The 26554-nt window shown below is 38.9% G+C and overlaps 1 protein-coding gene across 2 annotated transcripts in view; it reads right to left on the bottom strand.

Moving 5' to 3' along the window:
- Positions 1 to 700: 700 nt before the first annotated feature.
- LOC148801251 (glutathione reductase, cytosolic-like) overlaps positions 701 to 26554 on the bottom strand; it is a 72154-nt gene continuing 46300 nt past the window's right edge. For both annotated transcript variants that reach the window (XM_088900214.1, XM_088900215.1), the window contains exons 14-17: positions 22905 to 23018; positions 2634 to 2733; positions 2282 to 2335; positions 701 to 971 (exon numbers count right to left, since the gene is read on the bottom strand). In XM_088900214.1, coding sequence (XP_088756340.1) covers positions 876 to 971; positions 2282 to 2335; positions 2634 to 2733; positions 22905 to 23018 — 364 coding nt within the window. In that variant the 3' untranslated portion in view covers positions 701 to 875. The remainder of the gene's footprint in view (positions 972 to 2281; positions 2336 to 2633; positions 2734 to 22904; positions 23019 to 26554) is intronic.

The raw sequence follows: 26554 nt of genomic DNA, 5'->3' as shown, positions 1-26554 counted from the left end.
AATACTAAGACGGTAAGACCTCCCCTTTATTTTCAAAATAGACTAACACCTCCCTATTGCGTTACTTCATGGGACAAATACCTTCTGTTAGGCTGTGTTTGTTATCGGTGTAAAAGAACACTGATGACTCATTTTACACTGAACCGTGAGGGAAGTAACTGTTGCGCTTTAAAAAGCATGATGTGAAAAATGTAGAGTTTTACATTTATTTTACATATATTCACAATGTAAAAGCATGATGTACTTACTACATCGATGATCAATATAAAACCTTATGTTTGATGATGTTTTATATCTATTCACTATGTAAAACTCCACTCCATCCAAATGCACACAAAACGCAGTTGTTCTTGATTTACACGACAAAATCAAACTAGTATAAACTTTTACATTGTTCCGATTCCAAACACAGCCTTCTTAAGAATTCAAATAATTTCCACTTCTGCTTGTTATTTTCATTACAAAACAAAACTATTTGAAAAGGGATGTTATTTTCGAAGAACCCTACAGATATCTCTAGATCAAGGATGGGAGGATGTTTTGGTAATGACATGCTGAATCGGTGGCCAGTGTTGTCATCAAGAAGTTCTACTGATGGGTGATCTCAGAAGCTTCCTCCCCCCTCCCTCTCTGTTTCTGTTTTTTTTCTCTTTTTTTTTTTTTCTTGTGAGATATGGGAATGACAAATGGCAAGACCAACTTTCAGTAAACAGGAAAATATTTTTTTTTATTGTGACAAGACTAAACAAACAGAACCTTTCACTATTTTCCTTCTGTTTTTATTTCTTTCTACATTGTAAGATTTGTGTACCAATAAAGAGAACCAAAAGAATATCTCATCCAAATGTTCCCCATCATTTTAAATCATTTTTTCTTCATGGATCTGTTTTTGGCTTGTTCTCTGCAGAAACACGCCTTGTTACAGAACGCATCGTCACGAACTCCTCAGCAGCTGAGGGGTGAATTCCGACCTGTACAAATACCCCCACCCCCACCCCCAAAGAAAACAAATCAGATCAAATAAAAAAATGCATCAAATTAAAGCATCCAGTGTGAATAATTTGATTTATTTTACACTAATCAACAGAAAGTTCTGCACTAAAAATAAGAGAGAAAAAAGAGAAAGAAGCAGAAGAGCCAAAGAAAAATTATTTAATTTATTTTAGACGCATCATGTACCCTGATTTTCTTTCCCCCTTTTTAGTTGATTTGACTTTAAAAAAAGAAAAAAAAAAAAACAGAACTCTGAGCATTGTGGGAAGATTTTCCAAGGGGTAAATGTTGAACTGCTATATATAGGAGGCCTGCAGTGCACTCCTGAACTACGGGATCCAAGGAGCTTTAATGCTGCGTAAATTTTAGAATGAAAGAAAAAGGTAACCAATATCAGGGTTGATAGGAATACAGTCTAGCCCAAGGCTGATGAACCTATTTGCCTAGTAAAACCATAACCACCCACCCACCCCCATTTCCTGTCCGAGGGAATGGCTAGGCTTCTTGCACGACAGCTTTTCCTCAAAGGTTTTGTATTGCACCATCCTACATCAATTGACTTTCCTAAGAATTAAGGAGTATGAACTATGAAAACTGCAAAATATATCATGAATTAAGCAGAGAACCAATCAAAAAAGAATGAAGCAGAGCAAAACAATAAACCCCACTCTACTTCCTCTCCCATTGCAGGTTGTACAATGTCCATCACTTTCAAGTATTTAACAACCCCTCCGCCAAAGAAAATATGAAAAAAATAAGATAATAAATAGAATATACCTTGTTATGTGACAAAAAAAGGGCAGCCAAGTGCATGAGGCTCGCACCAATGCAGGGTCTGGGGAGGGATAGATGTACGCAGCCTTACCCCTGCACATACAGAGAGGCTGTTTCCAAGATTCAAACCCTGGTCACCCAGGTTGCAATGGAGCAACCCAACCATTGCGCCAAGGCCCACCCTCGCTAATGTGACAGAAAAACGTAAATATAATTCACTTAACATCCCGAAGAGTAGAACAACCACTCTGGATGCTGAGCTACCCGCCAAGATAAAGCTAAAATGAAATTCAAAGTATAGGTAGCCCTCAACTAATTATTATCCATGATTGGAAAACCATCAGTGAATTTGTAAATTATCAATGTTAAATGAAAACCAGGTTGCAGAGAAGCATTCTTCTTTCTTTCTTTCTTTTCCTCCTTTCTATGGGGGTAAAGTAAATAAAGAATTTTGTAAAAATAGCATCAACAATTTGTCAGGGCTACCTAAATTCTCATGAAAGAATCTGCTTACCGTGCTGTCAAATTGTGCCTTTGTTGCTTCACACTTGAGTGCAATAGCAATGCCCTGTGGAAAATGGCCCAAAATAACATTAAGGGTTTAAAATTTAAAAAGAAAATGAAAGAGGAAAAAAGAAATGAATAAATAAACTCATTTTATCAATAACAAACTCTAAGCTTATCCAAGGATACAGAAATAAGTCTATAGAGCAAGGTGAGCTTGACAATTAAGCCACTTCCAATGCAAAGAGATAGCAAGAAAAGTGTTGAAAACAAGTTCATGGTTGAATGGAAAAAAAAAAGAAAGAAATTATCATATAATTTGGAATAATTCTGAAAAATGTCTTTAGAATGAAGATTCATACCTGAATAATTTCAGGAGCATCAGGCCCACACATAGATGCACCTAGAACCTTATCTGTCTCAGCATCAACAACAAGCTTCATGATTGTCTTTTCTTGTCTCCTGCAGATAAACATAATGGAAACAAAACTAAAATTAGAAGGCATTGCATGCTAAGATTATGATTACTTGGAATAATTATTTCTTGCCAATAAATCCGATTGAAATATGAGGAAGTAGAGAAGAGAAGGGAAGAAGAGAGAAGAGAAGAAGAAAGGAAGAAGAAAAGGTTTAGAGCAATGGAACAGTACTGGCGGCGCCAGATTCTATTATATTATATAGGGCGGCAGAAATAAGAAGGGAAAAGACTCTTGTGCCCCTGCTGTAAGTGAGTACAATAAAAGAAAATAAAAAAAAAAGGCTTTAACTAGCCAAACAGACCTAACACAAATAACTAAATTATTTCAACACTCCCCCTCAAGTTGGAGCATAGATGTCAATCAAGCCCAACTTGTCACACAAATCATTGTGCCGCACATGATGAAGACCTTTGGTGAAGATATCTGCAAGTTGTTCTTCTGAGCTGACATATGGTGTACACACTTCTCCATTTACAAGTTTCTCTCTAATAAAATGCTTGTCCACTTCAATGTGTTTCGTCCTATTATGCAGGACTGGATTAGCAGCAATATCGATGGCAGCTTTATTGTCACAGTAGAGTGACATAGGGTTGCTCACTGCAAAACCCAGTTCACCTAACAGATTTCTTATCCACATGATTTCAGCAACCCCATGAGACATCGCTCTATATTCTGCTTCAGCACTAGATCTAGCCACCGCACTTTGTTTTTTACTTCTCCATGTGACCAGGTTTCCTCCTACAAAGGCACAATACCCACTGGTAGACTTTTGGTCATCAAATGCTCCTGCCCAATCAGCATCAGTATATACTTCCACCTTTAAGTGTCCATGTTTCTAGAACAACAAACCAACTCCGGGAAACTTCTTGAGGTATCTAAGGATCCTCTCTACAGCTTCAAAGTGAGTTGTCCTAGGATTGTGCATGAACTGACTAAGGACACCCACTGCATAAGCAATATCAGGCCTGGTCATAGACAAATACAAGAGTCCCCCTACGAGTCTCTGGAACTTCTTCAAATCTTTCAAAAACTCTCCCTGACTGTCTCCCAGCTGATGATTAGATTCAATTGGTGAGTCAATTGGTTTTACCCCCAACTTGCCTATATCTTCTAGTAGATCTAGTACATATTTCCGTTCGGAAATAAAGATGCCCTTGTGAGAGCGGGCAACTTTAATTCCAAGGAAATAATGTAAGGGGCCTAGATCTTTCACCTTAAATTGAGTGGCTAAGAATTTTTTTTAGTCTCCGTATTTCAGCCTCCCAATCTCCTGTGATCACTATGTCATCCATACACAATTAGAGCTGCAATTTTCCCTTCACCTTTTTTCACAAATAGAGTGTGATCTGACTGACATTGTTTGAACCCCATCTGTTGAACTGCTAAGTGGAACTTACTAAACCAAGCCCGAGGTGATTGTTTCAACCCATATAAAGATTTTTTTAACCTGCACACTTTTTGTTCACTGCCTTTGGCACAAAAACCTGGAGGTTGGGTCATGTACACTTCCTCTTCCAAGTCACCATTCAAGAAAGCATTTTTGATGTCCAATTGGTGAAGTTCCCAGTCAAGATTTGTTGTCATTGAAAGAAGAATCCTGATAAATTTCATCTTGGCTACTGGAGAAAAAGTCTCTTGCTACCAATCTAGCCTTGTACCTTTCAATAGCTCCATCAGCCTTGTGTTTCACTGTGAACACCCACTTGCAACCCACTGGTTCCTTCCCTTCAGGAAGATCAACCAACTCCCAAGTGCCATTTTTGTGTAATGCATCAATTTCTTCCTACATTGCATCTGTCCATTCAGGTTTAGATAAAGCTTCTGCCACATTCTTAGGAACGGGGACACTGTCCACAGAAGAGAGGATTGCATGGAATGAAGGTGAAATGTGATCATAGGACACAAAATTAGAGATAGGATGACTAGTGGTACAAGATCTAACACCCTTTCTCTTAGCAATAAGAACATCAAGATCATTGATGATAGGGGAATCAACATTGAGAGGAACAGGCATATCAATAGGAGCAAGTGTACCTGGTTGATGAGAAGGATCTGCCTCTGGCGAATCCGATGATGTTGGTTGCATAGTATCAGGTTCCACGGCTCTTGACCTTTGCTGGTTTTTATGGCGACAATGAAAGACATAGAATGGAGGAGGATCGGGTAAAGGAGGTAGTTGAGTTTGAGCTGCCTGTTTCTTCTCAACCCTACTCTCCCCCCGAGGAGAAACCGAGAAGAAAGGTTGATTCTCAAAGAAGGATACATCAATGGAGACATAGTACTTGCGAGAGGTAGGATCATAGCAACGATACCCCTTTCGAGATAAAGGGTAACCAAGGAAAACACAAGGAATAGCCCGACGATCAAGCTTACCTCGAGTAGGGGACAAGTTATGGACAAAGCAACGACACCCAAAAACATGCATTGGAATGGTGGACAACGGAGCTGTAGGAAACAGAAGCTGATGTGGGGCCTTATACTCTAGTAACCGACATGGCATGCAGTTGATGATGTATGTAGCACACAAAACTGCATCCATCCAAAAACGTTTTGGCACATTCATATGAATTAATAAGCCACGAGCTACTTCGAGAAGGTGACGGTTCTTTCATTCAGCAATACCATTTTATTGGGGTGTCCTAGCACAAGAGCTTCGTTGAAGTGACCCACTCGAAGCAAAAAACCCTGTGAGATCACTATGGAAGTATTCCTTCACATTGTCCGACTGGAAGATATGGATTTTAGTTTGGGACTGAGTAAACACCATGCGTTGAAAGTCTTTCACAATTTTTGGCACTTCATCTCTAGATCGCATAGGGTAAACCCAAGTGTATCTAGACTAACCATCAATCAAGGTAATGAAGTACTTATATCCAGCCTCAGTAGGTAGAGTAACAGGGCCCCAAACATCAGAATAAACAATATGAAATGGAAATTAAGATCTTTTATTTCTCAAAGGAAAAGAACTTCTACAATGTTTACTCAATTGACATGTCTGACACTGTAACTGACTCGCTGACAAGGACTCAAACAACTTTGTGAACATAACTTTTAATGACTCAAAAGAAAGATGACCAAGACGATTGTGCCATAAATAGGCTTGACTCTCACTGGACAAACAAACTCATGGACTCTGTAGCCACAAGACCAGCTTTATTCTCCAACACGTAGAGACCATCCACCATGCTTCCTCTACCAATCGTCTTCCCCGAGGCCAAATCCTAAAACACACATGAAGACGGAAAGAAAGTGACTGAATAGTTCAAGGAGTGAGTTATACTATTAATGGACAACAAATTTATAGGTAATTTCGGAACATGCAGTACATTAGAAAGGGTAAGACCGAGTGGGAGAGGTATGGTACCTTGGCCAGCTATGGTAGAGAAAGAACCATCAGCTAGTCTCATCTTATCTCTCCTAGAGAGAAGGTTATATGTCTGAAATAAATTTGACTAACTGGTCATGTGGTTTCAGGCTCCGGAGTCAATAACCCAAGGAGAATCAGTGGTATGAGATGACACATGGAAGGCAGTGGCAACGTTGCTTGATGTAGACGCGAAAGAGGTAGAGGGAGTAGAACCGGAATCCATCTGGCGGAGAGTCCTACCATACAATTCCAAATGGTCACGAAAGGAGTTGATAATTTCTTCCTTGGGGTCAGAACTGGGGTGCCTCTCCTGAGTTACCAATGGACTAGTCTCTGGAGATGCCATATTAGCTGAGTTATACTTTTTTTTATTCTGTTGACTTGGTTTCTTGCCCTGATCAGGTGTTGACTTCTTACCCAAATCTTGTGCCCATTTAGGTTTTCCATGGAGATCCCAACATGTATCTCTGGTGTGTCTTGTCTTCTGGCAGTGAGTGCACCAAAGTTTACTCTTATCATCTGTTCTCTTCTGAGAATCACCTTTCTTAAAAGCACCTCCGACATTTGTATTTGAATTTCCTTGGACAGCTAGGGCAACTGACTCCCCCTCTACACAATTCATCACACTTCTTCTACTCTCCTCTGACTGCACTAAGGCATACACCTCCTGAACTGATGAACTGATGGCAAGTCTTTACTACCCAAGATCTGCACCCTGATGGACTCATATGAAGGATTCAGCCCTAGGAGGAAGGCAAAGACCCATTGTTGAGATACAAGTGACTTATACGCCTTTGCATCTTCATCACACTTCCAATTCACATTCTGATAGTGATCAACTTCTTTCCATATCGATGTCAAATCAGAATAGTACATCGAGAGACTCCTCTCCCCCTGCTTGCAAGTAGAGGATTCAGCTTGTAGTTGGTATATCTTGGCATAGTGTCTCTCCTCTCCCCCTGCTTGTTCCCATAGTGTCTCACAAGCAGTTTCAGCCCACAAAAATCTTCCTTACCTGTGGCAGCATGGAAACCAAGAGCGATGACATCACTGTACTATTCTCTTGGTTCCACCTATCATATTCAGCACTTATGTTCTTCGGTTCCTTCACTCTCCCATTGATGTATCCTATTTTCCCCCTAGCAGTGTAGAGTTTTATTCCCCTAGACCACTCAAGGTAGTTCAAACCATCAAAGGGAATAACAGTCATGGGGAAATTCATATCCATTTCCCCACTCACTCCATTGTGGCTCCCTGAAATCTCTAAAGTAGTAGAATTCTCCGACGACATTGTAAACACAAAGTTTTTTTTTATCTAAACTCTCAACTTAGGATCCCTCCTTATATCGACAAAAGATCCACACACAACAATTCAGTTCTGGACTTAATCTGAGCACAAAAAACAGCACCAATTTCCAAAGAAGAACTATGGCGAGACTGATTTTCAGATCTGCATGAAGAACAGTCCCAACCTACTGGTTTTCCAGTAAGTTCCACCACAGCATTAATCAATAAGAGAGATCCTAACACACATGAAATCAGACTAACGAGCAGAGAAAACAGGTCATCTGTGACCTACAGTCACCTTTTCACAGGTATAGGATCACACGATCCAACAAATAAAAGAGGTATAACACTCACAAAAGTTTGCCGACATTCAGTGGTTTGGATTCATTTGTTCTCCACTTGGTACACGACCAAGGAAAGAAATAAAAGAAGAAAGAAAACTTTAGGGTTGTACCAGTTGCAGATCTGATTTGATCAGCCCAGATTCAATCCTCTGTTCCGCCCAGATTCAGCAACTTGAAGAGAAAACTTGGTCGCCCAGATTCAACAGCCTTGCTCTGATACCATCTTGGCAATAAATCCGATTGAAATATGAGGAAGTAGAGAAGAGAAGGGAAGAAGAGAGAAGAGAAGAAGAAAGAAAGGAAGAAGAAAAGGTTTGGAGCAATGGAACAGTACTGGCGGCGCCAGCTTCTATTATATTAAATAGGGCGGCAGAAATAAGAAGGGAAAAGACTCTTGTGCCCCTGCTGTAAGTGAGTACAATAACAGAAAATAAAAAAAGGCTTTAACTAGCCAAACAGACCCTAACACAAATAACTAAATTATTTCAACATTATTCTTCGATCTGGCTATGAATAAATGAGGGTTTGGAAGCAAATGGAAAAAGTGGTTTAGTGTGTAGTCACTTTTCTACCATGGTAAATGGGAGTGTTGAGGGTTTTTTCCTAGCAAAAAGAGACCTTAGGCAGGGGGACCTATTGCCACCAATCTTATTCACTATCATAGCAGATGCCTTTAGTAGTTCAATAACGAGGGCAGACAATCTAGGCCTCATTAGAGGGTGGGGGGAAGGAACAAGAAGTGTCCTCTCATTTATTTTTTGATAACAATATCATGATTTTTTGCTAGGACTGGGGGAAGAAGATATGCAGAATTTTCATCTATTGGTGAAATGTTTTGAAAGAATTTCAAATTTGAAGGTGAACTTGGGGAAAAGTTTCTTTATTGAGTTAAAAGATAATGTTCTTTTTAATTGGTAACCAGTAACTTGTATTAATCTAGAAATTTTAGTAGTACATGGCTCTCAACCTGAGCCAACCCCATATAAATCTTAAGAGTACAAGTTAAACAAAAATAATTGCTCCCTAGTCACTCCTTCACTCCTTTGCGTTGCTAAATGTGGAGATTCTGGGTTGCTCAGTGGCACATTAGTCCATCAAATATCTAGGTCTTCCTGTAGGTGGGAACCCAAAGTCCTCTAATTTTTGGTATCATGTACTGGATGGATTCTCCAAGAAGTTAACAGCTTGGAAGATAAATTATAATTTTTTCTTGGGGGTCAAATCACACTAATAAAGTTCACATTCAGCAACCTCCCTATTTTATTACCTTTCAATATTTGGAATCTTGACATCATTGGTAAACAGGACTGATAAAATCATGCAATATTTCCTTTGGGAACTGAGTAATGCAGGAGCTGAAGAATGAAATTTGGAATTTTCTTAAATTTTCTATGTTTTGTATACTTGGACAGTATGGGTATTTTCGTAATTTAACTAGTTCTGTGTGGGGCCTGGGCTATAACATAAGTTATTGTGTTTCTTGATGCACAAGACAAAGTGTGGCACTTTTTGTAATTATGGTGAACAGTGTTCCAGGCCACACAAGTCACTCTATAAATACATGTATTCTCTTCCTTTTGAGGCTAATGAATGAATGAAGATTTCTTAAGAGCTCTCTTTCTGTATGGAGTGATTCCTACAAACCCTAGAGTGATTCTAGGACCCCTTGGAGTGATTCCTTGGGAATTCTCTCTTTTCTCTAATAGTCGTACAAGACTACAAAGACTCTTCAGGTTTTGAACAGAAAATAAAAGAGAAGGAGAAAAGGAGAAGAAGAGAGATAGAGAAGGAGCACTCGTGGGAGAAGCTTTGAAAGAAGAGAATGGTTGGAGTGCTTAAAACAGCCGCCCCACTCCTTAATTTATATACATGGTTTCCTAATTGTAAAAGAACTTTAATGCTTACATGGCAATAAAAGATAAGATTAAAATAAAACTAATCCTAGATAAGATAGAATAAAACTTATCCTTATCCTACTAAGAAAGCTGATCCTAATCAATTAAATCTAAGTACATCTCAGGGTGTCACACGAATACTCTCAATGTGGGGTCCACAGTTTCCTACACTCCCCCTCAAGTTGGGTAGTAGATATTTGTCATTCCCAACTTGCATAGATCTTCTTTTTGAAACAGCCTTGGTGAGAAGGTCTGCAAGCTACATGTCGGAGGTGATGTAGGGAAGGCATACTTCTTGAGATGTAACCCTTTCTTTGATAAAATGCCGGTCCACTTCGATATGCTTAGTTCTATCGTGTTGTACTGGATTATGGGCTATATTGATGGCAGCCTGATTATCACAGTACAACATTAGGGGTTTTTCATAAACAATACCCAATTCCTCAAGTAATGACCTCAACCATAGAATCTCAGCCACACCATTTGCCATGGACCTATATTCAACTTCAGCACTTGAACAAGAAACAACACTTTGTTTTTTACTCTTCCAGGAGACCAGATTACCTCCAACAAAGGCACAATATCCAGAGGTAGATCTTCGGTCATCAACACACCCAGCCCAATCAGCACTTGTCTAGACTTCTATCTTCATGTGGTCATTTTTCTTGAACAAAATGCCTCTACCTGGGGACCTCTTCAAATATGCTAATATCCTTTCAACCGCAAGGAGGTGAGTAGTTCTAGGAGAGTGCATATACTGACTAAGTACACTGACTTCATAACTGATGTCAGGTCTTGTGAGGCAAAGATAGAGAAGCTTTCCAACTAACCGTTGAAACATAGCTTTATCTTCAATAGCCTCTCCACCCTCTGCACTAATCCTGTGGTTCTGTTCAATAGGTGTGTCCGTAGGTTTAATTCCCAACTTTCCTATTTCTTCTAGCAGATCAAGAAAATACTTTCGTTGAGAGACAAAAATCCCATGCTTGGATCTAGCTACCTCAATGCCCAAGAAGTGTCGTAATTCCCCCAGATCTTTTACCTCAAACTCTTGATGAAGGAGTTGCTTAAGAGACTCAATTTCACTAGTATCACTCCCGGTTACTACAATATCATCCACATACACGGAAACCAAGGTTACGGAGGAACCCACTCTCTTAATAAACAAGGTGTGGTCTGACTGAGCCTACACATATCCAAACCTATCAAGGGCTCGTCTGAATCTGTCAAACCATGCTCTGGGTGACTGTTTTCTCTACCCTTTCTACTCTCTCTTCCTCTCTCTTTCTGTCTTGTGTTAGTTTGTTCCAGCCCCACTGCATCAGTTTTTGGTATCAGAGCTAATGGTTAATCACCATGTTCTCACAAAGTGACCGATTCTATGGGCCTAGGGTATCATTTAAACAATCTCATGGGCCTAGAATGAATGATGATAAGGCTTTTGAACCATATGAAGGGTTTATGGTTGATTTACTTGAGAAATTGGTAGAAGAAAGTAGATCTAGTAATGTTGGCTATACGAAATAGGTTTTCAAGAATGTTAGAAGAGAAAGAGAAGTGCCTAATTTCAAGGGAAAAGAAGACAGACAAGCATTCTTTAATTGGATTACTATAATAGAAGAATATTTCGATTGGCATGATATGTCTAAAAAACAAAGATTTAGATTTGCACGCATGAAGCTCGCGGATATTGCTAAAGTATGGTGGAGAACTCATGATCAACGACTAGAAAATAGAGGTGAATATCCTATAACCACATGGGAAAGGATGAAGATGTATTTGCAAGAAAAGTACATTCCACAATACTTCCATGATGATCTATATACAGAGTTAACTAATCTCAAGCAAGGTATGCTATCTGTAGTTCAATATATGCATAAGTTTGATGAATTATATATTAGATGTGACATTACAGAAAGTGAAAGGCACAAATCAGTTCGTTTCATGAATGGACTAAGGGATGATATCAAGAATGAATTGTCTACGACTCGGATTTATGACTTAGACCATGCCTTTGAATTGGCTCTTAAGATAGAGAAGAAGCAGTTGATTACAACAAAGAATTTGAAGCCAATGCGAAGAAAGTACAAAGTTGAAGATAAAGAAGATGATTTCTTGCATGTTGATGCCCATTTTGGAGCTAAAGTTGAGAATGAAGAATTTCAACCTATAGAAGTTGTAAACATTGAAGATCAAAAGGGTGCAAGCCAAGAAAAGATTAGAATTGTTGAAGAAGGAACTTCCAAAACCTATGGTCAACTTGAGGTTAATGATCAAGAAGAGATAGAAGTTGAGCAAGTTGAAGAAATTCAAGTGCAAGATGCAACTGTGTTGGTTGTAGTAGATGTTAGTAAGGAAGCAAGTCATGACTTTACCTTACAAGTTCAATTGGAACCAATTGAAGAATTACAAGTTGACATAGTACAAGTTCCACCAACATTAATAATGGCAGAAGTTCAAGATTTTGCTGAAGAATCAAGGGGAGCTGGACACATAGAGATGGAGATTTCTCAACTATTGAAGGAAAAGTTCCAAATGCTGCAGTTGAGATTTTGGATATGAAAGTTCATAGTGATAAGCAAGGGGAAGATTCACCACAAGATAAGCTGATTGGTGATGTAAGTAGTCAAGAAGTTAATGTTATTGATTATTTATCAATGAAGGTTATGGAAGGCAGTATTTCAGACATACATTGCTTTCAAGATCCATTTATAGTTTTGTGCGTGACACCTACTCTACAGTCCAAGTATGTTGAAGTAGTTATGGGAATTACTATTCCTTTTGTCATCAAGGTACATCAACTTTACATCCTCAAGTTTTTCAAAACTCGAGGACGAGTTTTTTTGAACCGGGGGAGAATAATGCAGGAGATGAAGAATGAAATTTGAAATTTTCTATAGTTCTGTATACTTGGACAGTATGGGTATTTTTGTAATTTTAATTAGATATATGTGAGGCTTGGGCTATAACATCTTGTTCCTCTAGTTTAGTAGGGCTTATCTTTCAATTTTCAGTTTATTTGCATTAGTAGATAGAAAGTTATTGTGTTTCTTGATGCACAAGACAAAGAGTGGCATTTTTTGTAATTATGGTGAACAATGTTCCAGGTTGATAAGCCTATATTTGTACATATTTTCATACCTCTAACTTGATGATTTTGGAATTAGCATGGTATTGCACTAATTATGATGAAATTGTCTTGCAAGATGATTTGGAGCTTAATTGTGCAATTTTAAGGAGTTCGATTTAATTGATCAAGATAATCAGAGGAAGGACCATGTAGCAATGATGCTCCATGATGTAGCCATGAAGGAGAGAATCCATTGAAATCGGATTTGATATGTATGCACAAAAATCGGAAAATTTCCAATTTTGATCTAGTTCCCATATTTTGGGCATAACTTTCTGCATACAACTCGGATTGAGGTGATTCAAACGACTAATTAAAGCTAAGAGATAGGGCTACAACTCTTGTGTTTATCACTCAACCTAATTCCGCCGCCAACCAAGTGCAATTCGAGCTACAAGTTTCGGGTCTGGCAATTGGCAGTTGAGGGGAGGCTAAGAGACCTAATTTGTGTTGAATTAGGAATCTACATTGAGAAGCAATTGAGGGGAGGCTGCACTATAAAAAGGACCATAGACTCAAGGCAAGGGGGCACATCCTTAGAGAGAATTCAGCAAAAAAGAGAAGAGGAAGCATTCTCAACACATCAGAAGAGAAGAGGAAGCAATTTCAGCACACCAGAGAAGGAGAGGAAGAATCTGAATTCAAGAGGGAGAAAGGCTTAGTTGCTGCACTTGTCTTCTACCTTCAAAGGCTAAAGTTTTTTTGTTATTCTATTCATTCTTTAATGTGTTCTTGTTGTGTTTCCCCTTTAATTTTCTTGAGTATGATGAATTTAATGATGTCTAGCTAAATTCTCATAGCTAGGGTTTAGATGGATTTTGATCTTAAGATTATATAGTTATTTGTTTAATTCAATTCAAGACCTTTATTATTTGCATGAGGAATTTTTATTGCTATGCTTAATGCTTTAAAAGAATTGGTCAATCTTTTAATGATTTGATGATTCATGCATGACTGACTAAAGGATTGTTATGAATTAGATCCCTAGGCAATAAAAATTGCATGATAGACTATGATATCGAAAGATGATTAGCTCATGTGTGGAATCAAGGAAGCTTAGTGAGTCAAATCCCCTTCTACGATTAGAGGTTTCCAAAGAAATTAATGCTTATTTTTCCTTTTGACAACCACTTAGAAATTTGATGGTAGAATTGGATTAATAAAGGATTAATATGACTTGAGAAAGCTTATTAATTAATTTAGGGAAATCCACCATCACATGCAAATAACTTTAATATACCTTAGGGTAATTTCGATCTTGAGTTGGATAAAATAGGTAATTATATAACCTTGATTTAATGAAATCTAAACCCTAGCTGCATTCATCCATCAATTCAGTTTTTATTTAGCTCTTGGATTTGCATTAATTCTTGTAGTTTTTATTCATTCAATTGATTCACAAGTTCAACTTAGGTTAGTTTAAAATTGATTTGGAACTGTGATCTAGTCTCTGTGGGATCGACACTTTTCTCATCATTATACGCACATTTGACTAAGGTACACTTGCCTGAATTAACTGTGCATAAATTACACAACACAAGTCACTCTATAAATAGATGTATTCTCTTCCTTTTGAGGCTAATGAATGAATGACGATTTCGTAAGAGGTCTCTTGCTGTATGCGGTGATTCCTACAGACTGTAGAGTGATTCTAGGATCCCTTGGATTGATTCCTTGGGATTTTTCTCTCTTTTCTCTTTCTTTACCCTTTCTACTCTCTCTTTCTGTCTTGTGTTAGTTTGTTCCAGCCCTACTGCATCATTGAGTGAATCAAAAAGAACCATCTAGTCAATTGGAAGATTGGGAAAGGAGGAGGAAGGTGGATTGGGATTGGGTAAGGTGTCCTTAAGGAGTAAACACTTTGCCTGTTGGGAAAATGATTATTGCAATTTCCCATTGATTCAAACAAGCTTTGGCATGCAATTAACAAGAGAATTCATAGACAAAAACTCAACGGGTAGGACGTAAGTCTAAATTCAAGAGCTTCTTTGACATCACCTTAGAAAGTCATTGCGCCTCCATACTCCTTTCGTTCTTGGCCAATATTAGGTATGATGTCCCATCAGGATCTAGTACCAAATCCTGGAAGGACCTATGGTGATGGTGATGGTGGTGGTAGGGATCAGCTCCTCAAGGATTTGTTTCCTTGCATTTTGTATTTTCAGCTTTGTCATCCAACAAAAACTGCATGGCCTCTAATTGTGTTTCAATGTCCATTCTTGCCTTCTCAACCTACTAGAAGAGGTATCTATTGATCCCAACAAACCTGATTTCAGAATTTGGACTTTAACAACTTTAGGATCATACTCTTATGCATCGTTCTTCCTTGCCCTCTCCAAGGACCCCCATCCTAACCTTGTTTGCCCAATAAATGCCATTTAGGAAGGATTGGTTCCACCTAAAGTTAGAGCTCTCCCTTGAGAGATATACCAAGACAAGTTTAATACTTGTAAGGACTTACAAAGGAAAAAACCATTTTGGCTGCTCTCTCCCTATTGAGCAAGAGCAAGTGAAGAGAGGAGAGGAGAAGAGAGAAGAGAGATGAGTCGAGTGACTGAAAGCCATCCAGAACATAGGGGGCGAAAGAATGATTTTATTATTTATACTAGTACAGTCGAACAATATAAACAGAGGAGAAATTACAACAGTACCCTTATGGTACTAAATCTGAATACATAAACAACTAACAACACTCCCCCTCAAGTTGGAGCAAAGATATCAATCATGCCCAACTTGTCACAAAGATTATGATGTCTGGAAAGGTTTAAACCTATGTAAAGATGTCTGCAAGCTGGTTCTCAGAAGTGACATAGGGGGTACACACTTCGCCTGTGATAACATTCTCTCTGATAAAATGCTTGTCAACTTCGATGTGTTTTGTTCTATCATGTAACACCGGATTGGCAGCAATGCTTATAGCTGCTTTGTTATCACAAAATAGAGTTATAGGTTTGGTCACTGGGAAACCCAACTCCCCCAACAAATTCTTTATCCACATGCCTTCAGTACCCCCGTGGGCCATAGCACGATATTCAGCTTCAGCATTGGATCTAGCTACCACATTTTGCTTTTTACTCCTCCATGTAACAAGGTTCCCTCCTATAAAGGTGCAGTAGCCACTGGTAGACTTTCTGTCACTTTGGGATCCAACCCAATCTGCATCTGTATAAACTTCAACTTTCAAATGTCCGTGCTTTTGAAACAACAAACCAGTACCCGGATACTTCTTTAGATATCGGAGGATTCTCTTTGTTGCTTCAAGATGAGAAGACCTAAGAGCATGCATGAACTGACTGAGGACACCAACAGCATATGCAATGTCTGGGCGAGTCATAGAAAGGTATAACAATCTCCCTACAAGCCTCTGAAACTGTTTCACATCCTTGAGCGATTCACCACAGTGTCACCTAATTTATGGTTGGGGTCAATGGGAGAGTCAATTGGCTTCACCCCCATCTTTCCAGTGTCCTGAAGTAAATCAAGGACGTATTTCCTTTGAGAAATGAAGATACCCTACTTTGATCGGGCAACTTCAATTCCAAGGAAGTATCTGGCAGGTCCTAGATCCTTCACTTCAAATTGAGTGGCAAGAAAAAGTTTCAATTTTTGAATTTCATCCTCCCAATCACCAGTAACAATTATGTCATCCACATATACAATTAGAGCAGCAATTTTACCTTCTCCTTTTTTCACAAACAGTGTGTGATCTGATTGACATTGCCTGTATCCTTTCTGCTGAACTGCCACATGGAATTTGCTGAACCAAGCTCTTGGTGATTGTTTCAGCCCGTATAAGGACTTCTTCAACTTGCACACTTTCTATTCATTGCCTTGGGCTAGAAAACCAGGAGGTTGAATCATGTACACTTCCTCTTCAAAGTCACCATTCAAGAATGCATTCTTGATGTCCAGCTGGTGTAAAACCCAATCCAGATTAGCCGCAAGAGAGAAAAGGACTCTAATGGAATTCATCTTGGCAACGGGGGCAAAAGATTCTACATAATCAACTCCATACACTTGAGTAAATCCCTTTGCCACTAAGCAAGCTTTATACCTTTCCATTGTTCCATCAGCCTTATGCTTGACTGTGAACACCCATTTACATCCAACTGGAACCTTTCCCTTAGGAAGATCAACAAGTTCCCATGTGCCATTTTTGTGAAGGGCATTAATTTCTTCCCTCATGGCATTTGTCCATTCAGGAACTGAAAGAGCTTCTGCCACATTCTTAGGGATAGGGACACTGTCAATAGAGGTAAGGAAGGCACGGAATGAGGATGAAATGTTCTCATAGGAGACAAAGTTGGAAATGGGATGTTTAGTGGTGCACAATCTAACACCCTTCCTGTGAGCAATAGGACGGTCAAGATCATTAGCAGTAGAGGAATCATTTTCAATAGATTCAAGGACATCATTGGGAGCCAAAATACTTGAGTGAGTATGATCCTCCCCCGAGGAGTCTGGTGGCACTGGAGGTACAGCTTCCGGATTCTCTACAGCTCTTGAATTTGGTTGGCTTGCGACGACGAGAAAAAACACGAAAAGGTGGAGGGTCAGGGAGAGAGGGAAGCTGAACCAGTTTCTCCTCATGCCTACACTCCCCTTGAGGAGAAACAAGATAGAAAAGGCTCATCTTCAAAGAAAGAAACATCCATGGAGACATAGAATTTACGAGAAACAGAATCAAAACAACAATATCCCTTTTGAATGAAGGAGTAACCAAGAAATATGCAAGGGATAGCACGAGAATCCAATTTCCCACGGGTGGGAGACAAATTTTGGACAAAACACCGGCAACCAAAGACACGAGGAGGAATAGAAAGAAGGGGAGCCTTAGGAAAGAGAAGTTGATGTGGGGCTTTGTAATCTAACCGACGAGAGGGCATACGGTTTATAAGGTAAGTGGAACAAAGAATAGCTTCAAGCCAAAACCGTTTGGGAACATTCATATGAAGTAGCCACTTCAAGGAGATGTCGGTTCTTCCGTTCAGCCACACCATTTTGTTGTGGTGTGCGGGCACAAGAGCTACGGTGAAGGGAACCATGCGAAGCAAAAAATTCCGTGAGGTCACTATGAAAAAATTCTTTTGCATTGTCTGATTGGAAAATTTGGATTTCAGTTTGAAATTGAGTGAAGACCATCCGCTAGAAATCTTGAATGATTTCTGGTACTTCTTCTCTAGTTCGCATCGGGTATACCCAAGTATATCTAGAAGAATCATCAATGATCAATGTGAAATGGAGATTCAGATTTACTATTTCTTTGAAGAAAATGAATTCTACAATGCTTACTCAACTAACACGTTTGACAAGAAAAATCAAAAACAGACATTGACTTAAACAGTTCTGGGAATACAACTTTCAAAGACTAAAAAGACAAATGACCAAGACGACAATGCCATAAATAGACTTTTTTCTTACAGGACCGACTTATAGACTGACTCATAGACTCTGTAACATGAAGACCAGCCTTATTCTCCAGCATGTAAAGTCCATCAGCCATACGACCCCTACCAATCGTCCTCCCCGAGGCCAGATCCTAAATCACACAATGAGAAGGGAAAAAGGTCACTAAGCAATTCAAGGAATTAGTAACACTACTAACAAAGAACAAATTAATGGGAAAATTTGGAACATGAAGAACATCAGAAAGGGTAAGGCCAAGAGGAAGAGAGAGAGTTCCTTGTATGGAAGAGTATGATCCATCGGCTAGTCTCACCTTGTCTCTTCCAGAAAGAGGGTGATAGGTTTGAAAGTAAGAGGACGTACCAATCATATGTTTTGATGCTCCAGAATCAATGATCCATGGAGAGTCAGGGATGTGAGAAGCAACATGGAAAGCAATGGCAAGGTTACCTGAGGTAGATGCAAATGAGGTTGAGGGAGGAGTATCCATCTGACGAATTGCCCTACCATAGAGCTCTAAATGGTCACGGAAGGAATTCATAATGTCCTCCCTCGGATCAGGTCCAGTGAGATGTGTCTGAGTCACAGTAGAAATGGGGGGCTGATTTTCCCGAGTAGCCATGTTGGCCATGTGATGTTTCTTTGTACTTTGCTGTCCGTACTTCTTATTCACCTCTGAACCTTGCTTCTTAGTCAGATCTTGAGCCCATTTTGGTTTCCCATGAAGATCCCAACAGGTATCTTTGGTGTGTCGGGGTTTCTGGCAATGAGTGCACCACAATTTTTCCTTATTTTCTGTTTTTTTCTAGAGATCTCCTTTCCGGGAAGAAGATCCCACACCAGTAGATACACCTCCTTTTGCAACTAACACAACAGCATCCCCACCAGGGTTGTTCATCAAATTTCTCCTGCTTTCTTCAGATTGTACAAGAGCATAGACTTCTTGAACAGAAGGGAGATCCTTAGAACTGAGAATTTGAACCCTGATAGATTCATACATAGGATTCGGACCATGTAAGAATGCAAACACCCTTTGCTGGGAGACAAGCTGTTTGTACTTCTTAGCATCCTCAGCACACTTCCAATCCACACTCTGGTAATGATCCAACTCCTTCCAGACAGATGTTAAGTCAAAGTAATAGACCGATAAACACCTCTCCCCCTATCTACAAGTAGAAGATGCTGCCTGCAGTTGATAAATTTTGGCATAGTGTCGCAATTCTGAATATGTAGACTTTGCTTGTTCCCAGATTTCATTCGTTGTTTCAGCCCACATGAAATTCTTCCTGATTTGAGGTTGCATGGACACCAAGAGCCAGGACATAACAATACTGTTCTCCTGATTCCATCTATCATATTCAGCACTCCCGGAGGATGGTTCTTTTATCCTCCCATTAATATAGCCTATATTCCCCCTTGCAGTGATGTATAATTTGATCCCTCTTGACCACTCCAGGTAATTTAAACCATCAAGAGGGACAACAGCCATGGGAAAGGATAGGTCACCCCCACCCATTCCATTCAGCATTGAGGAAACTCCAGATGTGGCTGAATCTTCAATGCATTATATCTGAATAAAAAGTTGAAACAGCAACCAAAAAAAGGCACAGCCGTACAAGACTATTTCAGAGATAGGTCCTTCTGACCACCGGTTTCACTGAGAACAAAACAAAGAGCACTGCTGTTCCAGTACAAGAACAGGTCCTTCTGACCTACAGCTTCACCGAGAACAAATAACAAACTGAACATTGTTGTTGCAGTACTGAAGCAGGTCCTTCTGACCTACGGTTTCACTGAAACAAATCTGCACACTGCTGTTGCAGTACAAGAACAGGTCCTTCTGACCTACAGCTTCACTGAGAACAAATAACAAACTGAACACTGCTGTTGCAGTACTGAAACAGGTCCTTCTGACCTACGATTTCACTGAAACAAGTCTGCACACTGCTGTTGCAGTACAAGAACAGGTCTGAATGACCTACTTAGTAGGGCTTAATAAGATTGATGTTGAGCAGACAATTAGTCGGCTAAAACAGACCATCAACAGTCCACAATACCAACAACAAAAAAGTTTGAATACAGTTACTGTGTTAAGGAATACAGTCGCTTAACAGTAGGACAGCCGAACAGTTCATTAGTCGAACAGACAACAGTAGGGTAGCCAAACAGTCATCAAACAGTTCAGCAAACAATAGGCATCCAAACAGACAAGGATGATAGTCCACAAACAATAGGCATCAAACAGTAGGCATCAAATAGTTCATCAGTTCATCAGTCGAACAGACAACGGTAGGGTAGCCGAACAGTCATCAAACAGTTCAGCAAACAACAGGCATCCAAAGAGACAAGGATGATAGTACCTCTTTTAGTTTCGGATGATAGTCTCCCTTATGGTAAACCAGAACTCCTTGACTATCAACCAGAGCTCCTTCTACGAATCCTCAAACAATAGGCAGCTGAACAGAAGATGAGCAATTTCTAAAGACAGAACACCCTCTACGAACTGCAAACAATAGTCTCTCTACAGTCGAGCAGACAGGAGGAGCAATTTCTGGGCTGGAAGACGAAAAGACTCTGTAACTTCTGGGTCGAACTGATTTCACCAGATCAGGAGTTCGATTGGAGGCAGCACTGGATGCAACAGTAGTTAGCTTGACACCACCCTTCAGGCCTGGACGACTTGCTCTGATACCATGTTGAGCAAGAGCAAGTGAAGAGAGGAGAGGAGAAGAGAGAAGAGAGATGAGTCGAGTGACTGAAAGCCCTCCAGAACATAGGGGGCGAAAGAATGATTTTATTATTTATACTAGTACAGTCGAATAATATAAAGAGAGGAGAAATTACAACAGTACCCTTATGGTACTAAATCTGAATACATAAACAACTGACAACACTCCCCATGCCTACCTTCTATGCAAAGCAAATGGTGAAAGTACATTACACCTGCTAATTTCCTGAATTTTTTTTATCGGTAATTAATAGGATTTCATTTTATTATAAGAGGAAGAAATACAGTACAGATTAAGATCAATTTTTAAAGACATATGAGAAGCATAGTTTTTGAAAAGTTACAAGACTCCCAAATCTGCCCAGAAAGGTTGATCCCTATGTACCCCTTGTTTTGCCAAAGTATCAGCCATCCCATTTTCTGTTCTCTAATTTCATCTGCGGACTCGAATCATTGAAAATATCACCATTAAAGTTGTGCATTAGAAGAAATTATGGAGCTGTTCTCAAGTTTCACAATAGACAACATCATTAGAAACTAGAAACAGGTAACTACTACATCTTCAACCAGAACAAAACCTTTGGCTTATTTTACTCACCCCCCCCCCCCCAGTTCTAATAAAGTTAAACTTTGATGGATGCAGTATAGGCAACCCAGGGCTGCGTAGTGTGGGAGGAGTATTCAGGAATGAAGAAGGAAAAATTTTAGCAATCTTCTATGGACCTCTTGGGATTGGAGACTGAACTAAAAAAGAAGTTTGGGCAGTTCTCACAGGGCTAAGAAGAACAAAAGATCTAAAGTCTAAACATGAGAAACCTTATTGAAAACAACTTACATGTGGTAATATGGTGGTTAACAAGCAATCAGTATGCACCTTGGAAACATAGGCATGTCCTACCAAAAACACAAAGACTAACAAACAAGCTGAGAGTAAATGTGAAATGGTTACCACATTCTGCCAATGGTTTGGCATAGAAAGGGGTATTAAGGTATCAGATATACTGGGGTCAAGGGAAGTAGTATTTGTATTTGTTAGGAGGTTAACCTTGGGGTATCTCTCTTCCTTGTAAAATAAGTAACTGTCGTTCATCATTAAAGAATCTTTTATCTCAGATCATTTAAATTTGATAAAATATTTGTGTGGTTGCAGAAGGAGAAGTCGCAATACATGGAACCTCCTTTCCTATCTGTTTGGCATTATGGAATACATGTAAATTTTTAATGACAAAAGCCACATGCCGGTTATAGCTAAAAATTTCTAATACTTACTCGTATCTGTCCCAGTAGATTTTTAAGCCAAACTAAGATTGGAATAATGAGAACCATGAAAACAATATAACACCAGATAGATTGTATTAATATGAGAAAAGGGAAAAAAACACCAAGCCCAGATAGATACAATGATTACATGGTTAATGAGAACAATGAAAAACAATATACAGGTATTAACCAAGAATGGAAATTTGGAATAGTGTTTCACAACAAGGATTGAAATAGTGTTCTAAAGCACAAATCATAAAATAAAAAATCCATCTAGAATTTTATTGGGCTGCAAAATCTCTTAAAAACTTGCCCCTGTAAAATAACAGTATACTATTTCATGAGTCATGACTTGTGACTATATAATGGGGCTATACTATTTCATGACTTTTTGTCTTTGATAAGTTATACTACTTCATGGCTTCTCACTACAGTAATCCTTTAATCAACTCTCAATTTCCTTTAATTGCTTAAATTTCTTTAATCTTGCTACTTGGTAAGATACAAAAAGCATGTTATTAGTAAACATCAATTCCTTGTTTTTCATCTTTCTTCTTTCACCAGTCCCTCTTTCAAACATCCAAATCCAGATTCATTCTAAATTTCTAAATAATAATAATAATAATAATAATAGTAGTAATAATAAGAATAATAGCAACAACAACAATAATAATAGGACCCTGTTCTTTGTAAGCCTATTATTTAGCAAGAAAACAGTTCCGGATTATTTCACTTACCCAGATATAGTATTCTTCATTGGATTGAATGTTGATGTGAAAATCAGAATATCACCCTTTGCTTGTTCTATAGCCTTCTGTTCACTGAGGCCCACTACAGAAAGAGGAGGTATACTGCAAAGTGCCAAGTAAAAAACATTCATATTCTGAATATATTTTCAAATCTAAAATATGATAAAGAAAACAGAGTTATTTTCACAATCATACAGTTACCTACTTGATATAAACTTGCAAAAATCCCCCACCAAAAAAAAAAAAATAGTAACTGATCAACGGAAGAAATGTTTAGCTGCTTGAGATCCAACTAAACAATCAATAATTCTGATACACATATTAGCCATCCCTGTTTCCAGCATTCTAATTTGTTGCAATCAAAGTAGGTAAGTGAATTTTCTTATAGTTAACATTAAATTTTATAGAAATTACTATATGTACAAGTACAACTGAGGGTGGTCCTTGGTGCAATAGTTGGGTTGCTCCATTGCAACCTGGGCGACCAGGGTTCAAAATATATATATAATTTTTTTGCAAGTAGTACAATTTGTTCCTTTTTATATCCAAACTTACATATTTCTTTTTATTACACATATATTCTATATAATATGATTCTTATAATTTTTATTTTCTATTTTGCTTATGTTTATAATATTATTTACCTTAATTAAATAATATATAATATATTTATTTTTAAATTTATGCAATTTATTTCTTTCATAAGAAATTTATATATTTACTTCTTAATTACATATATATTTGTTTTAGTATGACTCCTATGTTTTTGCAATTTTATATTTTGTTTTGTTTCATGCTTGTAACCTTCTTTACCAAAATTAGAGATGGTAATTTGACCTGCCCTTGTCGAGGCTTTGACGCACCCGGCCCCGGTTGAGGCGGGTTTTTTGACCTTTGATCAGGTTCAAGGCAATTTTGGAGAAACCCAAAACTATGGTGACCAGGGACGGTGAGGATGGTATTTGTCCACCCTTTCCCAACCCCAAATCCACCCCAACTAATACCTACCTATATAATTCTAGGTAGGTTTCAAAAAATAGTAAAAAATAGATTTGCAAGTAGGAATGACTGGTGTGGGGTGGGGCAAATTCAAGGATCCCTATTCCTCACAGGGCATGCAAAACTTGGTCACTCAATGCCCCTTTTCATGAGCTGAGCTTGAATAGCTCAATTTTGTGTCCACCTCTAGCTCCTACTGAAGCTATTCCTGTTCTCCTCTTCTAGCTAACCTTTTATTCCTTATTCCTTCTATCAGATGTGAATCTGTCCTTCAAATCTGATATAAAACTGATAAAAAAAAGAAAAGTGAGAGAGAAAAGGTTACAGCAGAATAAAAAAAGTTTGATGGGTTTTTCTCTCCCTTCACTAATCTTTTATTAATCTTAATAAATTATGCTAATTACAAGTCTGCCCTTTATGTGAGCAGCCAGCAAAGCAAGAACTTAAAAAAAATTAAAAAAAAATATTAACAAGCCCATTAACTCATAAAATAGATAGAACACTACTTAAGCATAAAACAAATATTAGGGTCCACTCGGCCCAGTCTCTCTACACTCCCCCTCAAGTTGAGCATAGAAGTCAATCATGCCCAGCTTGCTTAGTGTGTCAGCTTTCCTTTTAGAACAACTCTGGTCAAAACATCAGCCAACTGCTCTTCTAAAGCAATAAATGGAAAGCAAACTTCCCCTGAAGCAACTTTCTCCCTTATGAAATGTCTATCAACCTCTATGTGCTTAGTTCTGTCATGCTGAACAAAATTATGTGCAATGTTGATAGTTGCCTAGTTGTCACAATAGAGCATCATTGGCTTTTCATGGTCAATACCCAACTCCCAAAAGTGATATCAACCACAATAGTTCAAACACTCCATGTGCCATTGCCCTGTACTCTGCTTCAACTGAGGATCTGACAACTACAGACTATTTCTTCTCCATGAGACAATGTTCCCTGCCACCAAAGCACAATATCCCGAGGTGGATCTCCTATCATCTATACATCTGGCCCAGTCAACATCAGTGCATGCCTCTAGCTTCATGTGTCCATGCTTAGCAAATAGAATACCTTTCCTTATAGTGCCTTTCAAGTAGCACAAAACTCTTTCTGCAACTATTGAATGTGTATCTCTGGGAGAATGCATAAACTGACTAATAACACTTACTGCATAGGAAATATCTAGCTGAGTCATGTAGAGATATAACAACTTCCCGAGCAGTCTCTGGAACACTCCCCTATCGATCAACAGTTAACCATCGGTAGCAGAAAGCTTATGGTTTAGGTCTATAGGGGTGGAAGCCGGTTTAGCACCAAGTTTACTAGTCTCTGCAAAGAGATCAAGAACATACTTGATCTTTTATCCCCCGAATCTTTTATCTCAAATTCAGTGTTAAAAAATCTTTTTGAGTTTAATCACTTCTTGAGTGTCATTACCTGTAACCACAATGCCATCAACAGAAACAATCAGAAAAGACACCAAAGAGTTACTTCTCTTCACAAATAAAGCATGATCAGATTGAGTCTGTGCATAACCAAAAGAAACAAGGGCAGCTCTAAATCACTGAAACCAGGTCTAGGGGATTGTTTGAGACCATAAAGAGACTTCTTCAATTTGCACACCTTCCCTTGCATTTCCTTTCCATACACCCCTGGAGATAAAGACATGTAGACCTCTTCATGTAGGTCTCCATTCAAGAAGGCATTTTTTACATCAAACTGGTGAAGGGGCCAATCGAAAGTAGCAGCTAGAGACAACAAAACTCGAACCAAAGTCATTTTAGCCACAGGAGAAAAATCTCAAGGTAATCAATAACATACATCTGAGTGTAACCCTTAGCAACCAATTGAGCCTTAAACCTCTCATTAATGCCATCAGAATGATATTTGATAGTGAATACCCATTTACAACCCACTAGTTCCTTCCCTTTAGGCAAATCCACAACATCCCAGGTATGGTTCTTATGCAAAGCATCTAGTTCAGTCATCATAGCATCCCTCCATTCAAATTTGGACAAGGCTTCTGGTACAAACTTGGGAATCACATGGGTAGAAATAGAGGCAAGAAAGTGTTAGACAGTGTATGCCCTTAGCTCCAATCATTGTAAATGAATAAAGTATATATTTGATTCATGTTAATGTGGCATGTTTCTGTGTAATACCCTTAAACTGGACACATATGATACTCGTGTTAGTTTAGAATGTTCACAGCCGTTGGGTAAGTCTGGGGAGATTTATCCTACCAAGGCTGACACTGATGTGCCGCCAAGTTGGTTGGGGTAGCATGTCTTAACTGCCAGGGTGAGACCCGAGGTACATGCAGTGTAGGTTTACTTGAAACCCTGAACCAGACCAAAACTCCAGTATTGCTCTGGACCTTGGAGATTGATGGGCAAAACTGGAATGTTACACCTGACCCCTAGACTCGATTATGATATTGCACTAGGTGTCGGATTGGGCTGTCGTTGATATGCCAATCAGTGAGATCCGTAGAGGGGGTCAAAACCTGGGTATGTTGGAACTGTCTGAGAATTCATCTGAGTGGGTTTGGAAACAAAAGCTGAACACAGAATGATGTACATTATGACATTTATTGTAAATGTCATAATGTGTCCCTTTGTCGAACAAAAGTAATGATCGGGGATGCA

The sequence above is a fragment of the Nelumbo nucifera genome, chromosome 3, assembly GCF_055504915.1.
Source record: "Nelumbo nucifera cultivar China Antique chromosome 3, China Antique-T2T, whole genome shotgun sequence".
Taxonomy (NCBI): domain Eukaryota; kingdom Viridiplantae; phylum Streptophyta; class Magnoliopsida; order Proteales; family Nelumbonaceae; genus Nelumbo; species Nelumbo nucifera.
The sequence above is the reverse complement of the archived record's forward strand: the minus strand, read 5'-3'. Positions and strand labels throughout refer to the sequence as shown.